This window comes from Pygocentrus nattereri, chromosome 19 (genome assembly GCF_015220715.1).
Source record: "Pygocentrus nattereri isolate fPygNat1 chromosome 19, fPygNat1.pri, whole genome shotgun sequence".
NCBI classification, from domain to species: Eukaryota; Metazoa; Chordata; class Actinopteri; order Characiformes; family Serrasalmidae; genus Pygocentrus; species Pygocentrus nattereri.
The window spans coordinates 34,610,599-34,633,672 of record NC_051229.1 but is presented as its reverse complement, the minus strand read 5'-3'; the positions used below and the strand labels follow the sequence as shown (position 1 = coordinate 34,633,672).

At 42.2% G+C, this 23,074-nt stretch overlaps 1 protein-coding gene across 1 annotated transcript in view; it reads right to left on the bottom strand.

Moving 5' to 3' along the window:
- cux1b (cut-like homeobox 1b) overlaps positions 1-23,074 on the bottom strand; it is a 231,930-nt gene that overhangs the window by 163,952 nt on the left and 44,904 nt on the right. The window contains exon 2 of the mRNA XM_037530974.1: positions 15,668-15,778. Coding sequence (XP_037386871.1) covers positions 15,668-15,778 — 111 coding nt within the window. The remainder of the gene's footprint in view (positions 1-15,667; positions 15,779-23,074) is intronic.

Genomic DNA, 23,074 nt, shown 5'->3' with positions numbered 1-23,074 from the left:
CCCCCCTGTTCTACGAGTGTAGGAGGGTGTAACAGTGTAACAGTCACATTATGGACAGGCTGCGAGTTTAACCCAGCAAAGCTGCCTGAGTGTTAAAGCTGTGTAATTAGCCATGTCTTAAATATCAGCATGGGTCTCACTTTAGTAAAATGGTTTAGAAGTTTCCACCAATGTGTTTTCCTAATTTTAAACTGCGCTACAGAGCAAATGAGCACTCCAAGGAACTGCTGGAAGGCTTGGTGTATGGTAGTGATGACTGTCTTAGCATTTATTTAGTCACGCAGTTGCTAAAAATCTAGATATGGAGTTATTGATTAGCTGCACGGAGAAACTGTGGACTACAATTAAGTTTTACTCCAAAATGAAGAGATATTTAAGATTTCATCCCACTCCCGCTGAAAAAAAAAATTCCACTCCGGCTTGGAAACACAACATTATGTCCCACTCCCACCCGCAGTTCTGTGTAACTGGTTTCTATCTGTATTGGAAGTCATTTTCAGTCGTGACCAAAGATCAGACTTGCTTTTATTGTAGAGTATTCATGTTTGTTAAGTGCACTTTCCACAACGTTGGCCGTGTGACTGTCAAGGCTCCACTGTCTCTGTAGCCTATAAGAAAGCAACATGGTTCACGATCGTTCATGTGATTCGTTGATTCTATTTAGAACTAGGTTAGAACTTCTATTTCAAATGAGTTCGTTACTTTTCACTATTGTTTGTTAAATATTATATAATAAAGTATGCAGCAATTATTAAGATTATTAACACTTTATTTTGGCTATTCATTTGCAGGATTTCTTCATGCACATGTGTCGGCTCAATGCGGCGGTAGCTGCATACCTCAAAACCACAATGTTTTAACTTTACACCTTTCTACAGAAAGGTGTAAAGTTTGAAGTCCAGAGCAAATGTTTGAAATCCAGAGCCTCCAGGTTTACCCAGTATGAAGGACATAAACGGAGTATTGTTGATTATATTAGCAATCGTATAATCTACTGAATACTTGGATGAAGAAGTTTTTGTTCTGAAATCCACAATATATAGGTTTTATGAAGTTATTTAAATATATACAAATTAGCCCATTGGTGCAGCAGAGGCTGCAGCTGGAGCGCTGATGCAGCCAGACTGAGGAATCTGCAGGGACTTCAGTTGTGAGAACATTTTGAGGGGAAAAACCGGCCGAGATTTCATGACATCAGCATGTGAGAGAACGTTGGCTCAGGTGTGGGAAACAGGAATCAGCTGAATTGAGAGTTTAAGATTGGTGATGAACGTGCACAGCTGGGCACAGAGCAGGGCCTCTACAGTGATACTGATCATATCTGCCAATCGGGCAGATAAGCCCGTATGCACGCACACGCTTGCCTGCACATATTTCACAAAAACAAGCCCGTAACTCTACAAAAACATTTCCGCTAATAAAATATTATTAATTTAGAGCTCGGGGCTATTGACTGCTGACCGCAAAAACGCAGCGACACACACAAGCAGGCACATAGGCGTGGGAAAGTTTTCATGTGGGTCTGAGAGGGTTATCACACCAGACATCTCACTGTTCAGCCGAGCAAACGCAGTCTATCACTCTTTTACCGTTTGGTTTAGCTGAATTAGTGCGAATGCCAGAGTAACGGGATATTTTAAATGATTTCAGTGCATAAAAATGTGTCAACACTGTATCCGAGTGTCATTTTGGTTGTAGCCATGCCAGAGACAACAGTGACTGGACGAGAGTTAATGTCTCCTGCGAAAAATTGCAAAAAGTTTGCTGTCCAGAAGATGTCACTTATACACAAATGTATCATATGTATTTATTGTGATCCCAATAAACCATCCAAACAAACTACTCGGAGTATAAAGGCTTTTCGTGAGCTTTTCTCACCACTGTTGTGATTTGCTCACTAAGGGCTTGAACCCGTAACTCTAAAGCTGCAGTGTGTAGCCGCGGTTCTCTGTCAGAAAAAAAGGTTACTGTAAATTTTAGTGCAAACAATATAAATAGGTACCACATGGTCCAGAAAGTCCAACAGTGGCCCGCTTTCCACTGCAGGGCCGAAAGGTATTGAGCACAGAGGGAAATCATTCTATTGATGTTTCCACATGAACACGGTTCAGTACGGAATTCTTAAAAACCAGGCTCAGGCTGTTTTTTTCCCCCAGCACGAACAGGTTACTGTACTCAGGGCCACAGAACCATTCGGTAGGATAATGTAACGATGTAGCTGTTTGTTTGTTTGGTTCTATGTTTACGTCAGTATTGTCCCACAGTATCCTGCTGCGCTGTATTAAACCCAAAAGCATTCAAATAAATCCACCTTGCTCAAATAAATGAAAGCAGTGCACAATTTTAAATCTAAAACCAGTTTCTAAATGTTAAACAGCGCTACCTAACCAGCCTGAAGAGACTCGCTGGTTAGCGTTAGCTTAGCTAGGAGGCGGTCAGCTCTGCTCACCACAACACTGACTCAATTCTGACTAACAAAAGCTTTACTGACACAAATGTAGATGATATTGACTCATATCTGAGTCGAGGGGCTGATGTTAGAGAGACAGAAAGCTGAAATTAACCTCTTCTCTGGTGCCTCCTTAGTAAGCTAATGTTAGCCACCTCTTCTCTCCTAGCTAGCTTAGCTAAGAGATCCAAACACCCCAGTTCACATACGATTCAACTAACTGCTCTGCTATCACAAGTATAGATGATAAAAACTACATCGAGGGCAAAGTCGACTGATCAGTGCTGGAGAAAGCCGAAATCCAACCTGCTCTTTTAGAGCTTTGAGCTGTTGCCTACTATGCTAAGCTTACGTGAGTGTACAGCACCTCCTACTGCAGTACAGGCTCGGTTCTAGCAAATAACGGTTAAAAAAAAAAAAAACACCCCTTTAGAGGATAAAGACAGAGCACAAATTCAAATGACTGGTGTTGAAGTGACAGACAAAAAACAGAATAGTTGGTGCTTTGAGTTGCACCCTACAAGGCGACGCTAATGCTAATGTAGCTATCCAGCTAGGGGTAAAACCCACTGCAGTCTGGCAGTGAGTGAGCAATTAGTTTCTGTAGTTTTCTTGGCACATTTCTCAGTTTCAGCTTGACTGAAACTGGCCTGGACCAGCACGGAATGGCATAAAGAACCATTTGGCTCGATAGTGGAGGAGCGGCCTTTGAGCGAGTCTTAAAGCTAGACAACGTTCAATTTCCCAGTTGTAAACGTGCATCTTTTCACAACGTACCATACTTTTTTAAGCAGAGTAAAAAACTAGAAAGCGTGGAGACAAGACAGGGTGTATGCAGTCAACGTAACTTGATATATAACTGCAACGAAACACGGTACAGTGACGTTCCCCATTTACAAGTACTAAAGATGTACCCTTGTGGGCACCACAGTAGGGGTGGGCGATATGGCTCTGAAATAGTATCATGATATTTCAGGGTATTTTTGCGATAACGATATTTTTGGCGATATGACAAAACACTGAATAATATTTTATTAATTTTAAAAACATGCTATTGCAATAAAATAAATGTTAACGTTTTATTTAGTATAAATATGCTTCAAATATTCAGTAGACACAAAAAAAACTGATTCAGACTGAGATATTAGTCGGATTATTAACAGATTATTTGGATGCGTTTAAACGTGGCTATCGGCTGTTGAGCACTCTTCACAGCAGTAGCCACGTTTAACAGAGTATGGAATGGAATACGTTCATGTAAACACCTCAATCGGAATAGTCTAGTCCGATTAAGGCCATTCGGAGTGCAATTTCTATCCGATTGAACGAGGTGAGTAATCCTCTAAATAATCCGCTAAATAGAAGAATAATAACCGTGTAAACGCCTGAATCCGATTACACTCCAATCGGAATGTGTAAGTATGTTCTGCGTGTGCGTCGCGCCACAGCGAAAGGTTTATACCGGTCAACACGGCGGAGCAGAAACTGGTCTGCAGAGGAGACGAAGTTCATGCTCTGAGCTTTAAAAGACGGCGATGGGACGGACGTCCAGCTTATGTGTCTCAGAACACGACGTCTTCCTCTCGACGTCCTTTTAAAGTCATTAAAAACACAAGCGCGCCAACTGGAAATTCATCTCACGCTGACTGGACCTCACGTGATGCTCGCTGTCATGGTAACGTTTACTCTAAGCGCTGCTCCACGCATGCGCGTCATTTTACATCGGATTACTTGTAGCGAGCATGTAAACGAAGATCTTCATCAGATTGTTGAATAGAGTGAGCGTAAACACCTCAGTCGGAATCTGTAAACCATATTCAATCGGACTGGCAAAAGTGTAAACACAGCCACTTTTGATTTTCCTTCATACTCCACTGAGTGCTTCTGCTTGAGGTGGTGAAACAGATCAGTTGTGTTTCCCCCTTTTGTTGTTATAGGCTTCTTGTATATCTTGCATATTACTATGATCTGTTGTACCATCTGAGATTTTACAACCAAACCACCTCCACTCTATTGAAGTCGCTCCCCTTTTTGGGAGAAACTGCACCACAGAGCTGCTTTGCGCCATCTTTATTCCAAAATGACTCACGCAACGAACGTAAGCCATGCGCATGACGTCATTACGTCAGAATATCGCTGTTATCATGATATGGATTTTTAAAAATCATTTAGAAAGTTATACCGGTATTATCGCGAACGATACAATATGGTACACCCCTACACCACAGTGACCGAGATTGTACCCTAAAAGATGCAGCTGTTCCTGAGAGTGTAAAAATCAATTTCAACTTGAAGATATTTTGGAAATTTGGAAAGAAAAACTGTGCAAACTTGATTTGAGCTACAGAACACAGAGTGTTATTGTGAGTAGCACCAAATGTAGTCACAGGAACGAACCGAAAACAAGTACCGTATTATTACTGTGATGTTATTCGAAATAAAACATGGCCTTAAGTGTTCTACTGCGTGTATGAAAGTGTTCTACTCCTTTTATTCAATACATTATATGCGCATTTCACAGGCCACATAGTGTCTTGAATTGTTTTGTGTTCATTTCTGGCTAATTCCAGTTTGTTTAGTCGTTCTGCCATCACAGCTGCCAATCCAGAACCTTGCTTAACCACAAGTTTGGACCTTGATTTAGACCTGCTGACGGACTCTTCTTCATAAAGTTAACAAATATGATTTTAGCCCATTTTTTATGTTTGTGTAATTCTCCTTTTACAGTTTACACTGCGTTCCATCCACATTTACACCCACTTACCTCCGCATTCTCAGTTCTTTACAACAGCTGTTGAGTGTCTCCAGCACCACCTTACCTACTGCCTGCTTGACAACACTCCTCCACCTCCTTCGACAGCTAATAGGAGGCGAATTCCTCTCCTCTCCTCACTCCTCCCAAATTCCACAGCCAGCGAGGACACAGAGGAACGCCTCTTAAATCAATGGCTCGTTACTGCACTTCATGTTGGGGTGTGTTTGTGTGTGTATGTGTGTGTGTGTGTGTGTGACTGGCTGGTAAACAGGCCTGCGTGGTTGAGCTTACACACAGGCCTATAATTAACTGAGGAGACGCCAGGCAGCCTGGGCAGGCACATTGCCAGCCCGGATCAGGCCCTAATTACCGCACTGTCTCTGATAGAGCAACTCGCACTCCTCACACATACAGAAATAATACAGCTCTAAATGGATCAGGCACTATTACAGACACCTCAGAGACTTACTTTCATTCTAAGCACCGCAGCAAACAGTAGTCAATCTAATACGAAGTACATAAATGAGAATAAAAGACACAAGATCTAATCATTGGCACCGAAATGAGCCTGGAACCGGCTCCTGAACCTTGTGCAAGCTAATGCTGAGGACCATATACAGACATGGGCAGTGAAAAAGGTCATAAGTTCAGGCAGCAGACCCCTGCAGCAGGGTCCGGATCGTTCCTCAGAGGAGTGACTGTAACATGAAATCACTCCGGAAATCAGCTACCATTTACACAGCAAATGGCAATCACCAGGGTCCAAGCACTGTGTGCCTTATGAAGCTAGTAGAGTATAAATCACCAAATCTTGCACTGTTTGTAATTTTTCATTTATTATTGTTAATAATAATAATAATAATGATAACATCTGTTGCGTAACATAACCTTAAAGTGTGCACTGAAGCAAATTTGGTACGTCATCCCCACATCTACTCTAAATAGAGACCATTCTAAAAACGTCCGTCATTTGTGCTGTACTAGTCCAGGCACGTGGTGCTTGGGCCCTGAAGATTGCCATCTGTGATATAATTCACTACATAGACGGTTGTTAAGCTCTCACATGGTTACAGTCCAAGAAAATCAACAAATTCAGATGGAAGCTGGTTGTCTTGGCTGATTTGTTAATTTGATAGGGACACATGCTAATAATAGGGATAGCATGCTTACACATGCTAATCTTTTTCTCCCCCACCGTCCAATGCTATTCAAAGACTTTCGAAAATCTAACGCAACAATTTTAATTTTATCAGTATTAATATCACTGAAGCTGTTAGCATTAAAAACAATACTGAATATAAAGTTTCAACATTACTGATAAAAGACTTAAAACTTAGCTCAAAAGGTCAATGCATGTCATTTGATAAGTGCTTCACACCATTCTGGAAGAACAGTTCAAAATACAGGCAAAAATAAATGAACACCAAGGTATCGTTCCCGGACAGCACACTTACTCAGTAACTACTACGTAGTTATTCAGTAACTACTGCGAAACTAATACACAAGTTACGTAGTTAGGGATTGATGTGGAATCACTTCTGGATCCTTGCAGTTTAAGGGGACATCGTAGTTCCACAGTATAGCATAATAAAGTCTTATGGTTACGAATAACAAGCCTCTTGTTGAAGAGGTTCTAAGGAGATGAATGTTCTTGAATAAGCTCGAGCAAATCCCACCAATGCCACACCTGGACAGTGGGCTGAGGGAAGAACGATTAAATCCACCCTGAGTCACGTACAGATGCAGCGGATTATAGGGCAACTCGCGCCATCAGCTGCATGACACACCATCCCCGACTCAAAACCGCGCAGGGTTAGGCCACTCAGTTTTTCCAGTAGCGTGGGTTCTCTCATATGAAATAAAAGAACCAACTGAGTGATTGATAATTACAAAATAAACCAAGCCACCGTGGGCTTAAAGATACAGCTAGTCTCACTTTCACAGAAACAGAAACTTTACGCATAAAGCATTTAGGTTAACCAAAATGATGCATAACAGGTTAAAAGTGAAGGCAAATTTACATAAACTGTCGCCCAAAAAGGCACACAAGCGAATAAAATACTTCAGGAAGAAATTATTTTACATTGTTATGCATAAAAAGGCAAAAGGTTTAACGTTTGTTTACAGCATGCAGCACTGGAACCCATCTGCACTCGACTGTTCAGTTGATTTAATGATTTATTTATGTGATGTGATTTGACAAACTACCATCTGGCCTACAAAACAAGAATTTGGGAGTCACATGACTCTGACAGTTTCATTTGTCATCTTTTCATTTAAAATGATTTGCTCTGCTCAAATCAATTCCACTGAACGCGAGATGCACCAAAATGAGTGGTCACTATTTTTCTTGACGGGAGACTCACGAACGTGAGATGGTCACTATATCTCTTGATAGGAGAAGCATCAAGTTGAGACAGCTACTATTTCACTTAATATGAGACTGTGCCTGGTTTCTTTGGAGAGTGGAACGTTCCTCGGATGAGTGACTGTAACATGAGATTACTCCGGAAATCAGCTACCATTTACACAGCAAATGGCAATCGCCATTTGTGTCCAGCAAGAGCTGAATATGACCGTAAGCCGTGGAGGAGAACATGTCAATGACTCCAATAGACGAATCGCTCCTCTGGTCAATCACTGCCCTTCAAGCTTGGAGGAAGACAAGAGAACATGAAGTTCCTGACCTTTATTTAACACAGCGACTTGCAATGCCCTACCAACCATATAAGAGTGTGTGTGTGTGTGTATTAGTATATATGTATGTATGTGTGTGTGAGTGTGTGTATGTGAGAGAGAGAGAGAGAGAGAGAGAGAGAGAGAGAGAGAACTGATATGACTCGGGGCTGCGGCTCTCATGTCGGAAGGCCATGGTGAAATATGCATGGCTTGTAATGGCTGTCTAGAAGCTAAGGCACCTCTCGTAGGTACATCCACCGGCACCTGAGGTGAAAAATGAGCCTTCAGCACCGCACAATGTGTGCCTCTCCGGGCTTTGAAGGTCACTCTCCAGATTAGGTCGGTCGCTGCCGCCGGCCCCCATTGTCCACCTGTATTTGTTTAACTAATGGGGGGAAAATATGGGCAAATAATAAAAGCTGAATTTTCCCCCTGCATGAATGACCTTTAAGGAGAGATAAGAGCGCCTAGTTAATGCAACTCGCCTTTCCAAAAGGAGAAGAGGGGACGGCTGAACCACGTACTTCACTCACACACACAAACACACACCCACACCCACACCACTACCAATTAACCACTTCACTACTCAGCATTTTTATTTAAGACACACATTTGCTTTAATCAAGCAAGGCATCCACATATTTTATAATTATATATTCATCCATACATCTATCTATATTTAATACACACACACATATTTACACAGACGTATACATATATATGACATGCAGATATATATATATATATATATATATATATATATATATATATATATATATATATACACACACACATACACACACACACACATACAAAAGAATGTTGTATATGGTTCTATACAGCACCAAAAAAGGGTTCTGCTATTGTTATGATGTCAGTCTTGTAACAGAAGAATGCTTTTTAAGGTTCTGTCCCGACAGCAGTGATATTTATTTATTTATTTAATTTTACATTGTTTTATTATTATATCACCACATCAAATATGTTAATACTTTTAGAAATACTACCAGGACTGAAAAGCAATATCATTTGGTGTCAGTCTCACAGTTATAGATGATTTATTGTCCAGTACCAATAAACTCATGCCTTGTATGTCGCATGCACTCACTGCTCACGGCTGACTGACTGGATTAGAGCAGCGAGGCCTGCGGGAGCGACCTGCCTCCATGTCTCCTCTGTGCTGCTCAGCTGCTCTGGCCAACTGCTTCATCACCATCTCTCTCTCTCTCTCTCTCTCTCACACACACACACACACACACACACACACCTCTTTTATTCTCTCTGCACTCTTGTACTTAGCACAATTCCTTATTTCCCCTCTCTTAAACTCCTATTCAGTATTTGTAACTCCAACATCTTGCAAATCCACTCATTTCTAAAGGTGCACTATGTACGTTTTGGGGATTTGGAGACCTCTCTGGTGCAAATGTGGAATTGCACACAACATGTGGAAGAACATGCAACGGAACTGTGCTTCAGCCCCCATTCCCAAATGGATGAATGACCTTTGTGAGTGCGCTGAAAGAACTTAAAGAGAACGTGAGTGAGTAACCTACTACTGTCATCATATCTTCATCAGAATAATGCTGAGACCTAAACATTGAGACCTAAACACTCCTTTTTCAGTCTCTGTGTCTCACGTTAATACGTGAAACTGTATGACTCCCGACCCAAAACCTCTTTTAGATGATTATTTCAGGCTTTAAAGGGCGTCTCCCAGCAGTGCAGGCTGTGTTGATTCTCCTGATTCAGTAATAATACTTTTTTAAACTCTAACAAAAACATCACATTACACAGTGTAACTTTAACTACATATATGTGGGTCATATAAACCACTGAAGTTGATCTTCAGTTTCTCAGCATTATTCTGATGGCTCTAGTGGATGTCTCCCCTTTCCATTCCTCTCTACCAGTCACACAGACTCCTCTGTACTGCCCCCAAATACAAACACCTCTGGCCCCCCGACTCTCCTAAAAGCACTGTCGGTAAATTATAGATGCGCGCAGACATGAAAGAAATGGATTTCAGTGATAAATGCAGAGGAGTCGTCTGTGGGTGTCTGTGTGTAAGAAAGACAGAAAGAAAGAAAGAAAGAAAGAAAGAAAGAAAGAAAGAAAGAAAGAAAGAGAGAGAGAGAGAGAGAGAGAGAGAGAGAGAGAGAGAGAGAGAGCGAGCGAGAGAGAGCGCTACTAAAGACTAAACTAATCTGGAATATAATCTCTACAAACTAACTGGATTTACATGCAAGCTTGAAAATCCATCAGTCAAGCAATAATAAGGGCTTTCAAAATGTATAACTGTGATAGATTATGGTACAATTATGTTCCCTAACTAAAGGTTCTTCGAGAGCACCACCCCAGTGACAGCCCAATACCTTCTCTTTTCCTGGGAGCGTAGCAATCCAGGGTGAGGCCTGGCCGCAGGACGTGCAGCATTCACGATTACAGCCCTCTTCATCAGCTTTTAAGGTGATACCTTTGGCACTCAGGGCAAAATAAACTAGACTGTGCTTGAGGGAAACCTAGAGATAAATTAACAAGCAGCAAACTAACAAAAGCAGCAGAACAAGTGGAAAGGCTACAATCACAGAGGAGGTGGAAACACTGACTGAATACATTAAATGAATGATATATGCACTCATCAGTTGCAACACGCAGCCACTAAAAAAACTGTAACCAGGCTGAAACAATGAAAATTTTGATGAATTACTGAAAATAATAAATAAATAAAACCGCTTCTTGTAACAGATGTAGCTTTCTTTAGGGCCAAATTGGAGCAAACAAGATTCATTCTTAACATGAATTATTTGACGGCCTAAAGTCATATGTTTTATCTATTTGTTAGTATTATTGGTATCAACACATAAACTCATGGAGCTACAGGAAAACCGAAAGAAGGTAAACCAAAAAAATAAATAAATAATCAGCCCGTCTGGTTTTGTGAAGAGCACATCTGACCCAAAGCATAAGGTGATTTATATCTGCCGCCCAGCATGAAGGCACCAGTAATGATTTCCACAAGCCTTCCGTCCCCCTGTCGCCTCCAAATAACCGTACAGACCAGACGAAAACAACTGAAAGACAGACACAAAGGCCTTTTCGTCTTTATTTATTTTTTCCCCTCATTTTGGTCGCCACCGCGCCATTTCACTCCACCACAAAACACAGACGAGTTCACAGGGGGGCGAAAAGACTCTGAGGATCTGTGCGCCTGAGGGGGTCCAGCCACTGGCGATGATCAAACACGATGTGGACAGCAGAGGCGAGGCCTTTAAAAGGACTCTGCGCAAAACATACAGCTCGAGAAGTGCAGAGAAACCATTAGGGCAATGTAGCAAACCGGGAGCTCTCAAGGCACAGTTTAGTGAAAAGACTGTTTACACAGTTTCCTCCTCAACACGAACGCAGTTAAGACCTGCTCGGGTTCTGAACTTTGCCTCTTTAGTTTTGCACTAAAGCTACGAGGCTAACGTAGCTACAAGGCAATGGAAGCTTAGCATCATGATAAACTGCAGTGTTTATGTAGCTTTAACTGGACTTGATGTTGCTGCTTCTCACGTTATATGAAATGCTGTTTAACCGATATGTAAGCTGACCATTAATATCCGGTAATACTGACTGCCTGCGATTTAATCGGTATCAGAAAAAATACTGCCACAAATAACGATGTCTTTGGTAAATCTGAACACATACACAAATATATATATATATAAAATAACGTTAAGGAAAACTACTCCCTAAAACAAAAAAATCCCCAGTGCATTATGTTAAAAATAAAAAAATAAATAAATGTAAAAAACCATCCAAACCTCACCTTCAACATCACCCTAACACAAAACATATGAAAAGAACTCACAAGAAATTATAAAGTGAAATTATAATAAATAATTTGCACTGTAAAAAACCTTTAAACTTAACGATCTCTGCTCAACTTAAAACGTTAAGCTCATTTAAATAATATTAACAGAATCATTTGGATTTCACAATCATTAACTTATTATTTGAAGTTGAATAAACTCAAAAGTTTAAGTTACTATTAAGTTAATATGTTTATAATATTTATATTATTAAGAGTTTCTGCTCTTTATATAACTACGCAATCATATCCGCCGATTTAGCCGATTATCGGAATGTTTAGCCCCTTAAAACCAGTAGCGGCTACGTAGCTGAAACAGCAGCAGTATCCTGAACTCATTAGTATTGAATTTTATACAAATCAAGTTTGTCGTTCTTGAAGTTGTGGGGAAATAAAACTGTAATGCCTTTTGATGTTATAATCATATCATAAGCCTTTTCATTAATATTAAGGGAGCAGTAGTTGATGAACACAGCTGAAGCAAAACATCAAGGCTCCTCAAACGGTTGAGGAGTGCAAGGCCAGCACTTCAGCTCCCTGTCCACCCCCTCCCCGCCCCCCCTCCTCCACCACCCCTAATCCCCATTAAGGCCTGTTCAATGCTGATAAGCGCCTCATCGTCCACTTGCATCAACACTTTTGCTCCCTATACGTCGCTGACCGGTGGATTATTACACACCAGAGCTTTACACCAAAACGCTGGGCAGGTAGAAAACTGACCGGAGAAATTAGGAGAGAACAAGAGAAGAATCTCCACGTTTATGATGTGCGTTTATATAGAGACCCGGGACTTGAATAGGCAGTTCAGGACTGCCGTGTTCTGTGGGCATTTACCTGGGATTCAGCGATGGGGGATTCCCACACCACATCCTAACCAGGGCCTGACTGATCTGAATAATAACACAGACTTGTGTTATCCATTGTGCCCATATCCATTTCGCTGTCTGCGTGGTTTTAGTAACACAAACAGTCATAATTCATTTCTACACGACCGTTTTACAAACTCTCTTCATCCTCTAGAATCAAACAGGCTGTTTTGCTTCTGGGCCTTTAAGACTGATTTATCTAAACATGCGCTGTTCTAACTGGCTGCTCTGCATCCTGCCTCATTAAAATAATCAGTTCAGTCAGAAACACATCCTCATCTTGAGTGGGAGGGGCTAAACTGCTGTCGGCTTAACATAATATAATATTCGAAAACGTTTGTGACATCACAAAAACAGTGAATTTAAGCTTCTGCAGCTTAGTGAGCAGCGAATTTCTAAAACGTTGGCATTGTCTGCACATCAAACACTTATTTTATAAAATCGAGGAAAATTGGCTTTTATTTTGGATTTTGGTCCTTTTATGGCAGAAAAATTCAGATAACTGATAATATCGTCCAATAATATTTCATATGTTTATTATATACTCCTAATAATTTAAGTTAAATAGTGCTTTACTAACTGATATGACTGTGATGGATTGATGAGGGAGTTTCCCTCTGCCTAGTGACTGCTGGGATAGGCTCTAATACCTTAATACAGTATAAATGCTGTAGCACTGATGGCAGGGCTACTCATAATGCTTCTGGCCTTTCAGTGTCTTTTAATTATTTTTTATCCTAAAATATCCTTAAAATAGGTTGTGATACAACACGGTCGCTAAATAGCGGCATATTATTGGCTAAAATTTGCCAAAACGGAGCTTATCGATATCATATTACTGGCACTCGATATATCAGTCGGACCCTCAGACATATTAAAAATCAAACAGGAAGGAAAACCTGGTCAAATAAACTTTTCAAGACTTCCACTGGTCCATTTGTCAAGACATGTTCATATGAAGTAAATGGCAGCTGCTATTTTCAATGAAAGATGTTAAAGTTTCTTATAAAAGCTTTCAAGACAAAGTGTGACAGAACTAAGAGCAGTTAAACGCTATTAGACCAGCAACGTCATACAGTAGTAATCTAATCCAATTAAAACATCCGAATTATCAGCAGGACCATTCCTGGCCGCCGCCTCCTTGACAGGCTTGACATTTGGCTCAAGTTATCTGGTTAACTGAGAAATCCTGCTCTGTGAAAAGCCCCCCCCCAGGCTCAGGCTCACGCTCGCATGTCCTACATGGTCTCCTCTCAACCTTCCCAGCAGCCCTCCGACCCTCCCCTCTCTGCGGTGAGTGTAGGGAGCTTTCGCACGAGCCTTGGCCTACTCATTCATAAATAATTCACGGCCTCATTAATTATTCATTACAACATTCCAAATAATAACAACAACAACAACGCTTTGTTTCCAGTCTTGCTCTGCCAAGCCCGTTGCCATGGGAACACGCAGCTAAACAACGGTCCCTGGAGGAGGAAAGGGGGGGGGGTGAGGGCGGTTTGGGAACGATAGACGCGATTCCCAAATGACCGCGCTTAGCCGGAACGTCACACATTCGACAGCAAACAAAGTAGGTCAAAGTAAAACGGCTCTCTGGGGAAGAGCGGGATTTAGTCTTTTGAGAGGCAGAGAAAAAAAAAAACCCTAGAAAAAAGTGATTTTTGACTGCGTCTGCTGATGGAGAAGACTGGATTTATTGTGGAAACTAAAATAGCTTGTTAGGTTATTTTCTCAAAGGTGACCGGCCGTATTTCGGCGCGCGCTCGCTTCATGCATACTTAACGGGCCACAAGCTTGAAGCTTTACGAGGACCAGAGACCAAAACACATGGACAAAGAGCCAGTAAAAATCAGCATGGGCTCAACACTGAACCCTGAGGCATTTAAAAACCATAAAAGAGAGTTTTTCTCAGGCTCTCTAACGCACTCATGCTCATACCGCGGCTGACAGAGCAACACTGCAGGGCAAAGTAGCACATTTATGTGTTTAAAGATGAAATGGATTTAGTGTTTTCTGCAGAGAACAAACCTTTTCTTCTGAAAAAATGAACTGCTTAATCCCTATTCTCTATCACAATATTGCTAATTTTCACTGGCCTCTCTATGGGAATTACTATACTGCAGTGGCACCAACCTAACAGAGGCATTCTTTCACTTCTCCACATGAGATGTAATCCTGCTTATAGCAGCTTTACACAAACATCGGAACGGTTTTACAGTTTTTCAGTGAATTTAAGGTCTATATTCTATTATATTAACGATACTGAAGAAGACTCAGCCTGTTAGCTACCTTCACTTGACTTTACATCTGAAACAAATTGCAGTTATAAGCAAAAATTTCAGCTCCCTGCTCAAATCATACATTTTATTTCCTAAGCGATCTGCACATTTTAACATAGCATTTCTGTATAATTTGTTAAATTTAACATGATGGGGAAAAATTTGCCTGTGCAAATATTAAAGCATTTAGTTTTTTTTCTCCAAAACTCAGCAAATACAAAGAAACTGCACTAAAAATAGCAGAAAATAAATTAATTTAAACTTTAGAAAAACACAAAACATGTATTTTGACCGGAGGGTTGAGCTCAAATGATGCATATGGTCGCACATCTATGGAAATCACGTGTAAGAGCCATGTGAGAGAGAGAGAGAGAGAGAGAGAGAGAGAGAGAGAGAGAGAGAGAGAGAGACACACAAATAAAAATTACACAAAAAAAAAAAAAAAAAAAAAAGAACCGAGGTCATCCAGGACATGATTGGATGAAAGCAGGGGGGACAATTAAAGACAATAGGAAGACACTGTCTGCTCCACTTGACTGAGCATACTCTAATTCTTCTCTCTCTCTCTTTCAAACACACACACACACACACACACACACACACAGAAAAATCACTGCAAAGAACAACAACAACAACAGAACACGGCGCCACTTTAGGCCCTGCAGAAACAAGCAGCTACAGAGGTGGGCAGAGAGCAAGAGAGCAAACAGGATGGAGCTGGGTGGGTGGGTTGTGGGGGGGGGGGGCGAGTACATTAGACGAGCGTGCTCAGGTGCGCCTCACCTCTGGTGTGTTTTTCTTAAATTCGCGGCTCTGGTCGATGAGTTTTTTCCTGGACTGCTCACTCTCATCTTGTCTGTTGGCCAGTAGCGTAGCGGTGGCATCCAGTTCTCTCTGGGAAAAAACAAGAACACAGACGAGCAATTACACACTGCTCAGCGGGGTGGGGGCTGGGGGGTGGGTGGGGGGGAGGTCATTTACATACACAGACAAACATAACACACACAGCCACTTTCAAGGGCAGGATTCCCACCGAACAGCTCTGCTACACCGACCCCACTGAAATGCCCAAACGCATCTGCCGCTCTAACAATGCAGGGTGGCAGCACCGGCTCTGCTTTTCCTTATAGTGGCTGTTAAATATCAGCACTGTGGTACATATCTAGCCCGTTTGCACCCCAGGAAAGGGGGTGGGCCAGCCAAGCATGGGTGGGCAGTATGACGATATGTCATCATTATTGCAATAAATTACAGTCCAATACGCTATTCAGATGTGAATGCAGTGCACCTTTAAAACTCATGGAAGGTACACTGGACTTTAAAGACCACCTCTAAGGGTACGTTTATGCTGTTTGTACCTTGTGGGCAGTACAACTGACCTAATACCCCTTTTTGACAATGGAGAAATCTGAACAACTGCATGGATCATAAAAAAGAAAGATTTACACCAATTACTGAGCGTGTGTGAACTATAACAATCAGTCTATAGCAGCAAGTGTATAAACTACATAGTAAGAAGTAGCTGATTCGGAAGTCGAGTTATTTTAGCATCAATATATTTTTTAAGAATCTCTGAAGTATTGTGATGTTATATTTTTGCCATATCAAGCCACCCTTACAGCCAGGCCAGGCCTAGAGTCCAAAACTCTAGATCAAAATTCAAATCAGATGCACCTTAATTCTGCAGAGCTAATTCTACACTACACAGACAGCTCTGCCTTACAACAACACACATTTCATTTCAAAATAAAAGACTGCAAAGTAGCACGTTTCTGTGCAAAGCAGTAATCTTACAAAGCAGAGGTCACTAATACCTGAGTCCAGACCCAGACGCTGAAATGGACCCGGTGAAAATGGACCTGTAACCGATGAACTAAAGGGAATTATTTCATTTTGTCAGGGTGGTCCCGTTTTTTTCAGCGTAACTTTTCTAGCCTTTATGGCAGCTTTAGCGGCCCAGGAAACTCACGGACCAATCACATTCGTTGTGAATATCACACGTGATGCTACTCAGCCAATCAGTTCAGTGCATTACGATGAGCACTGAGACTCGAGTGAGTGACGCGCACACAAGGGAGGGACGAGGCGAGAAACAGCAGTCAGAGAAGAAAGTGAGTCAGAGGGAAGTTATTAAACATGGCGTGATCTAAAAAGAGAAAACTGACAAATGTTGAAATATTAGTGAACTGTACTTGATTTGATTTGACATTCAGTTGTTGACTGTATAAGATGATGATATGCCTACTAGGCTACTTCAGGAAACAGTATACGGCACTGAATCATGATGCAATTAGACATTATGATGCTGTGGACCTTTGCTCGAGAACGTTTTCTCTAACTGGACTTCACTGACGTGTAATTAAATACCCCTGTTATAAGAGCTACGAACAAAACAAAAATCTAAAGCTCCTCATTTTAAACCTTATATAGCTTTTTTAAGCCCCGCCGGAAAACTGAAATAATGTCGACATGTCAAAAAAAGCACAAAGTGCATCAGCCAAATCTACTGACTGCAACTATAAACTACAGTTTCAGATCTTTTACATTTCAAAGTTCCCACAAAAGACAGTAAATGACAGATGTTCACAAAAAACGGGGATTCGTTCTTAGGCAAGAACAGAATCTGCACACAGTCAGAGCATAAAGGTGAGAACAGTTCTGCGCTTTAAGAACACGACATGAATCTGACGTAGATGTTCATCAGGACTTTTTCTCTAAGGCCTTTTTCAAGAATTAATCTTACAAAAGAGGCCCTTATCACATTTACGCATTTTTCCTGCAGGAAGTAGTTGCTCAGTATCAGAGTTTGAAGCAAAAACAGCCTCGTATCAGTTTCAATGCGATTAATAAAGGAATAAACTGTCATACGGAGTTAAAGAACCTCAGCATCTGCATTTCAGCACTGCTGACTGCTGCACTGAATGCAGTTTGTGCTTTAAAGTTGCTGCTGCAGCCGCTTTCAGTGGAACAGTGGAACATTTCCTCCCTCAAAAACGATCGGCATCTGAGGGAGCGAGTGATCAGCGGCGATGTACGTTGACTTAGGTAAGATAAGATAAGATAAGATGTGTTTGTCATCGCACAGTGTACAACGAAATTGAGCAGCAATCCAACGGCACTGCCTACATACAAAACAATTTAAACATAAGGCTAAAATATATAAAGCTCATATTTAAGGGGAAAAAAATGAGCCGGTGTTTCCACTTAAACGGTGCCTGAGCTGCCAGTATGCAACTGCTGCACCATTTAAGGTGGAACGGGAACATTCGAACAAGAAGCTGGCGACTTTTTAGTGTTGGACGGTTTCCTTTGTCGATTAAACGTATCGGGAAACCAGCCGAGAGCTTATTAATACAAATAAGAAAACGTCTACAGTGGCGCTACGGACCCTGATGACCCAGGACGCTCCCCAGGATGAGCGTATGTTTGGTTTTTTGCTGCTTTAGCTTTTAGTTTATTGTCAGTGAGCAGTTTCAACATCTCCAGCTTACCTAGCGTTTTTACCTTCTGAGTTATGGCTATTTCCACATATCTATTTATTGCTCTACAGACTGTGGCTGACGTTACTGTACTCCTATAGCTGTAAAGAGGTTTTTCCATGAAGCATTTAAACCCTTTATTGAGTCTGGATTTCCACATTGTTGTGTGTTTGGCTCTCCAACAGTTCTGGACACAGTCTTCAATTTCATTCTTGGCAACTGTTACAAAGATAAAGTGACACACTTCTCTGTTGTGGCTGAAGTGATATGAACGCCTGTATTTCAGATTTTAGTAACTGTCCAAAAGGCACTAAAAGAACTTGTTTTATCTGACGTTTTCGCAGTTGCATTTCTTGGTAAAAGAGCACATCGCTGTCGTGGGAAGAAAACCTTGGAACTCCAAAATGATGACTTTACAGGAGAAGGAAAAAACCTACTTTACTTTTAAAGTAAGTCAATGGAACCAGACATTTTTTCAAGTAATTTTGGGCCGTTTCTTTTGGTCCGTCCTTCTTGAAATTTACAGACAAAGTAAAGAATAACAGGTGTTTTCAAATTGTCAAAAATTGAAAAACGCCAAAAATGGAGATACAAGGTTTTCTGCCGACAGCAGCGATATTCTGAAGAACAAATATCTTAGGAAGATACTGGTGGATAAGGTCTATTTGTTTTGATACTGTTGATACTGCCTAGAAAATCATTCCACTGTCATAAGTCACCCACCCAAGTCTGAAGGCATGGCTGCTGATTACAAGCATATGGACTCCAGATCCCGAATGGAGCAAATTACAGAGAAATTAAGTCGGTATAGACAGACCACAACAACAACAACAACAACAACAACAACTCCAAATCTCGGCCCGTCTCTCCTTCGCCTTTTCCATGCCTTTAGTGGTTGTTGCTATTGTTACCTTTTTATATGAGAGTAATGAAGTTTTATAGAGCTGACCAAGCTGCTGACAGATGGGCAGCGCAACTCTGCAGGGGTTACAGGTCTACACATGCGCACTGAGCAGCCCAGTCGATTACTCGCTCTGAGTAGAGAGAGACACTATGAATAGGAGTGAATGAGAAAAAGAGCGAGAGAGCGAGCGAGAGAGCGAGAGAAAGAGAGAGAGCGAGAGAAAGAGAGAGAGAGAGAGAATGAGAGAGAGAATGAGAGAGAGAGAGAGAGAGAGAGAGAGAGAGAGAGAGAGAGAGAGAGAGAGAGAGAGAGAGAGAGAGAATGAGAGAGAGAGAGAGAGAGAGAGAGAGAGAGAGAATGAGAGAGAGAGAGAATGAGAGAGAGAGAGAGAGAGAGAGAGAGAGAGAGAGAGAGAGAGAGAATGAGAGAGAGAGAGAGAGAGAGAGAGAGAGAGAGAGAGAGAGAGAGAGAGAGAGAGAGAGAGAGAGAGAGAGAGAGAGAGCGCGCAAGTAAAACAGAAAGAAAATAAGCAAAAGAAAGAAATCTGAAGCTAAACTTTATCCTCCTCTGCTGTCACTGCAGACGGGCAGAGTCGCCTACAGAGCAGCACTGGTAGCTGTTAATAAAGTCATGCTCTTTTTATTTGAGGGGCCCATTTCATAGTTAAGATTTCAACCACTACCCCTGGGAACTCCGAGCCAAGGGGAAAGGTGACACTCAAAAACAAGGCGTAGGGGAAAGAATAAGAAATGGGACTGGGCCTCAGAGTCAGGAAGAGCAAAAAGGGAACAGCAAGGAACAGAGAAAAAGAGGGTATCGACAACATAAGCAAACTCTGACAGGACAGCAGGGTCGTCTCAGGCCGATCCCAGCCGTGTGCAAGAGCTGGCGCCACGCCAACCCCCGGCACCCCTCTGAACAGCCAGCAACAGGAGCATGGAGCGAGAGAACGCTCTTCCTTGCGCTCCTCCTCCCTCAGCCTCTTTTAGGTGCGCACCCTTGAGAGTGATTAGCAGATACTGCCGTTACGCCCATTATGCAAACTAATAGGCTAATCACTTAAAAAACCTGATTACCAGGGGGCCCTGCGGATCCTCATTTAGCGCCCCGGCCTCTGCGGGCTCCTCCAGCTGAGGCGCCACGGGAGCGAGAAGAGATGATTAACTCTCAACTCATCAGCACACTCCCAACGCCGGTTCTAGATACGCATCCACACCTAGTCATGGAACGCATGTAAAGAGGGGAAAGTAACATACTACTCACAGGCTTATAGACATCCAGAGTTTCCTCTGGAATCGAGTGTTTTGATGAGGAGCTTGTTCCCACTCCACTCTTCTGAGAAGGCTCTAAATGTTAAACATTGCAGTGAGGATTTGATTGAGCGTTAATGAGATCAGGTACTGATGGGAGGGGGGGTATTTATACCCCTCTAGCCCAGGCTTGGCAATGGGCTTGATGACCTTGGGCTTGTTTTTAGTCAGAGCTTTTCTATGGGGATTATAAAAGCTGTGCAATTGAACTACAATGGGTGCAATTTAATTGAAATGACAGATTAAAAGGGCTGTCCGGATACTTCTGAACATGGAAAATTCACATTTGCACCGGCTTGTTTTGCTGGTTTATTCGTCCAATCAGGTCGAACAAGTTTCAGGCTTCAATGCAGCATGTTTTGCTGTTCATTGCCCATCGTATGTTCTCACGTGAGGGTGAAAGACAGGCGTCAGGTTCAAGCAATCATTCAACATCATCAATGCCTGTTCCACAAGATCTACAGACCTGATCTAGTGGTGAGGACAAGAGAGATGCTACACTGAAACCCACGAATTGATGTTTTACACAGAGCCAAACGGCCTCGCTTAACTATTACTCCTCTATTAAAGGTGAAAGCCTATCAGCTATGATAACTACATCCACATCCACATGCCCATTACGTTTTAGTGTCAACAACAGATCAAATTAATCTGGCTCAGATGGTTTGATGCGAAGACAAACACTGTTTTCTCTGCCAACTGCCTTAACTATAAGAAAGAAAGGTGGCTTTGGTGTGTCAGCAAATTCAAACAACAGGCTAATTAATATGGGTTATTGGCAGCCAACGAGAAGCCATTTTAAGGGTCTAAACTTTAGAAACCTGATCAAATTAGATTTTCCTAAGATTTCTGTTCTAATTCTGTAATTACAGGGTGATTCAAAGAGATTCATCCGATTTCAAAGGGCCATATTATCACAACCGTGAGGCATCTAGGAACCAATCACATTCCAATTGAAAGAGGGGGTCACAAAGTTTCACGCTTTTGTCACGCTTCTTAAAAGCCAAATAAAAAGCAGAAACTGCTAAATGACAGAATCACAAGCACTGAGACTGGAGCTACATTGAATACTTTGAGGTTCTGGTTTCTTATTTTGGGTCAGATTATTCTCAAAAGATCTGGATAAACTGGATAACTATGACTGTGCTTTATTCACCAGTTCAGCCAATAGACCTTTCATACTGGGCCCCCTCTGGCACATCCTTTTAAGGTTTCGGCCTATTGGCAGAAGGTTGTGAGATCGAATCCCAGTGATGCCACTACCAAAACAGACGCCAAACATCGGCACGTTATTAATGATGTTTCCGGCGATACCAACAAAAACACAGGTCATCAACATCGGCTGACGTTACTAGTAGATATATTGTTCAGGCCTTGATTACGGCTTTAGTTATCAGCCAAAAGCCGTGGATACTGCCTAAACATGAGCATATCTGCAGTGATGCTTGATATCGTGTGCCGTGATGTTGGGAACGTGGACGTTCTCTTGCCTTTGGAGTCAGCTAGGGGAGGTGGGACATGAGAGGCCAAGCAGGCCTGTGTAATAGCGTTATAATTTTCCTAATGGAAGCATTTGGCTGGCTGGGAGCGCCGACGCTTGTCTTAGTTAATTTGTTCGGTAGTAAACGCTGATGGAACAGATTACGGCCGCTCCCTTGAGAGCCTCTACGCTGCCAGAGAAAAAGGCAGAGTGTGAGAGAGAGGGAGAGGGGCTGGGGGGAAAAAGGTGGTGAAAATGCTTGTGTAAAAGAAAGCAAAGAAGCAAGGGAAAGAGAACAGCAAAGGAGAGAGAGAGAGAGAGAGAGAGAGAGAGAGAGAGAGAGAGAGAGAGAGAGAGAGAGACAGACAGAGAGACAGAGAGAGACAGAGAGAGCGAAAGAACAAGGAGAACAAAAGCACAAGAGACAGGCGAGGCCAAGGAAGCAGCTACAGTTTTATTCAAATTAAGCACAGGGTAATGAAGTGACTGGGCAACAGACGTTCACGCTCTTATCCTACTTCTCACTGACCCAACACATACACACACACGCAAACACGTTCCTAATTAAATTCCAGGCTCATTAAGACGGGAGCGGGAGGAGGGGGAGTTTGGCTGTGAAAGCGCGGCGGCAGAGCAGCTTTCGAAGCCGATGCTCAGTGATTCAGCGAGGATGATGCTGAGCCGCTCGGACAACGCTGGACTAGGGAAGACTTAGTGCTGACTCACCAACACTCCAGCCTTCTAGAACCGCTCCGACACTCTCCCCGTGTCCGTCATTAAGCGTCCGGAGACAACCGAGGCCCTCCCTCTCCCTCAACATGGGGGTATAATTGGGGAAAATTACACCAAACAAATGCAAAACCTCACATGAGCAGCAGAACAAAGTTCGAAACCCAGAATTTTCGAGCTGACGCTAGTGTGTAATGGAGCGGAACGTGGAAAGACGTTTAGCAGCTTTTGCCTCGTCAGCGCTGACTAACACTCGCAGCTGTGTACACAACACACTCCTGCTTGTCC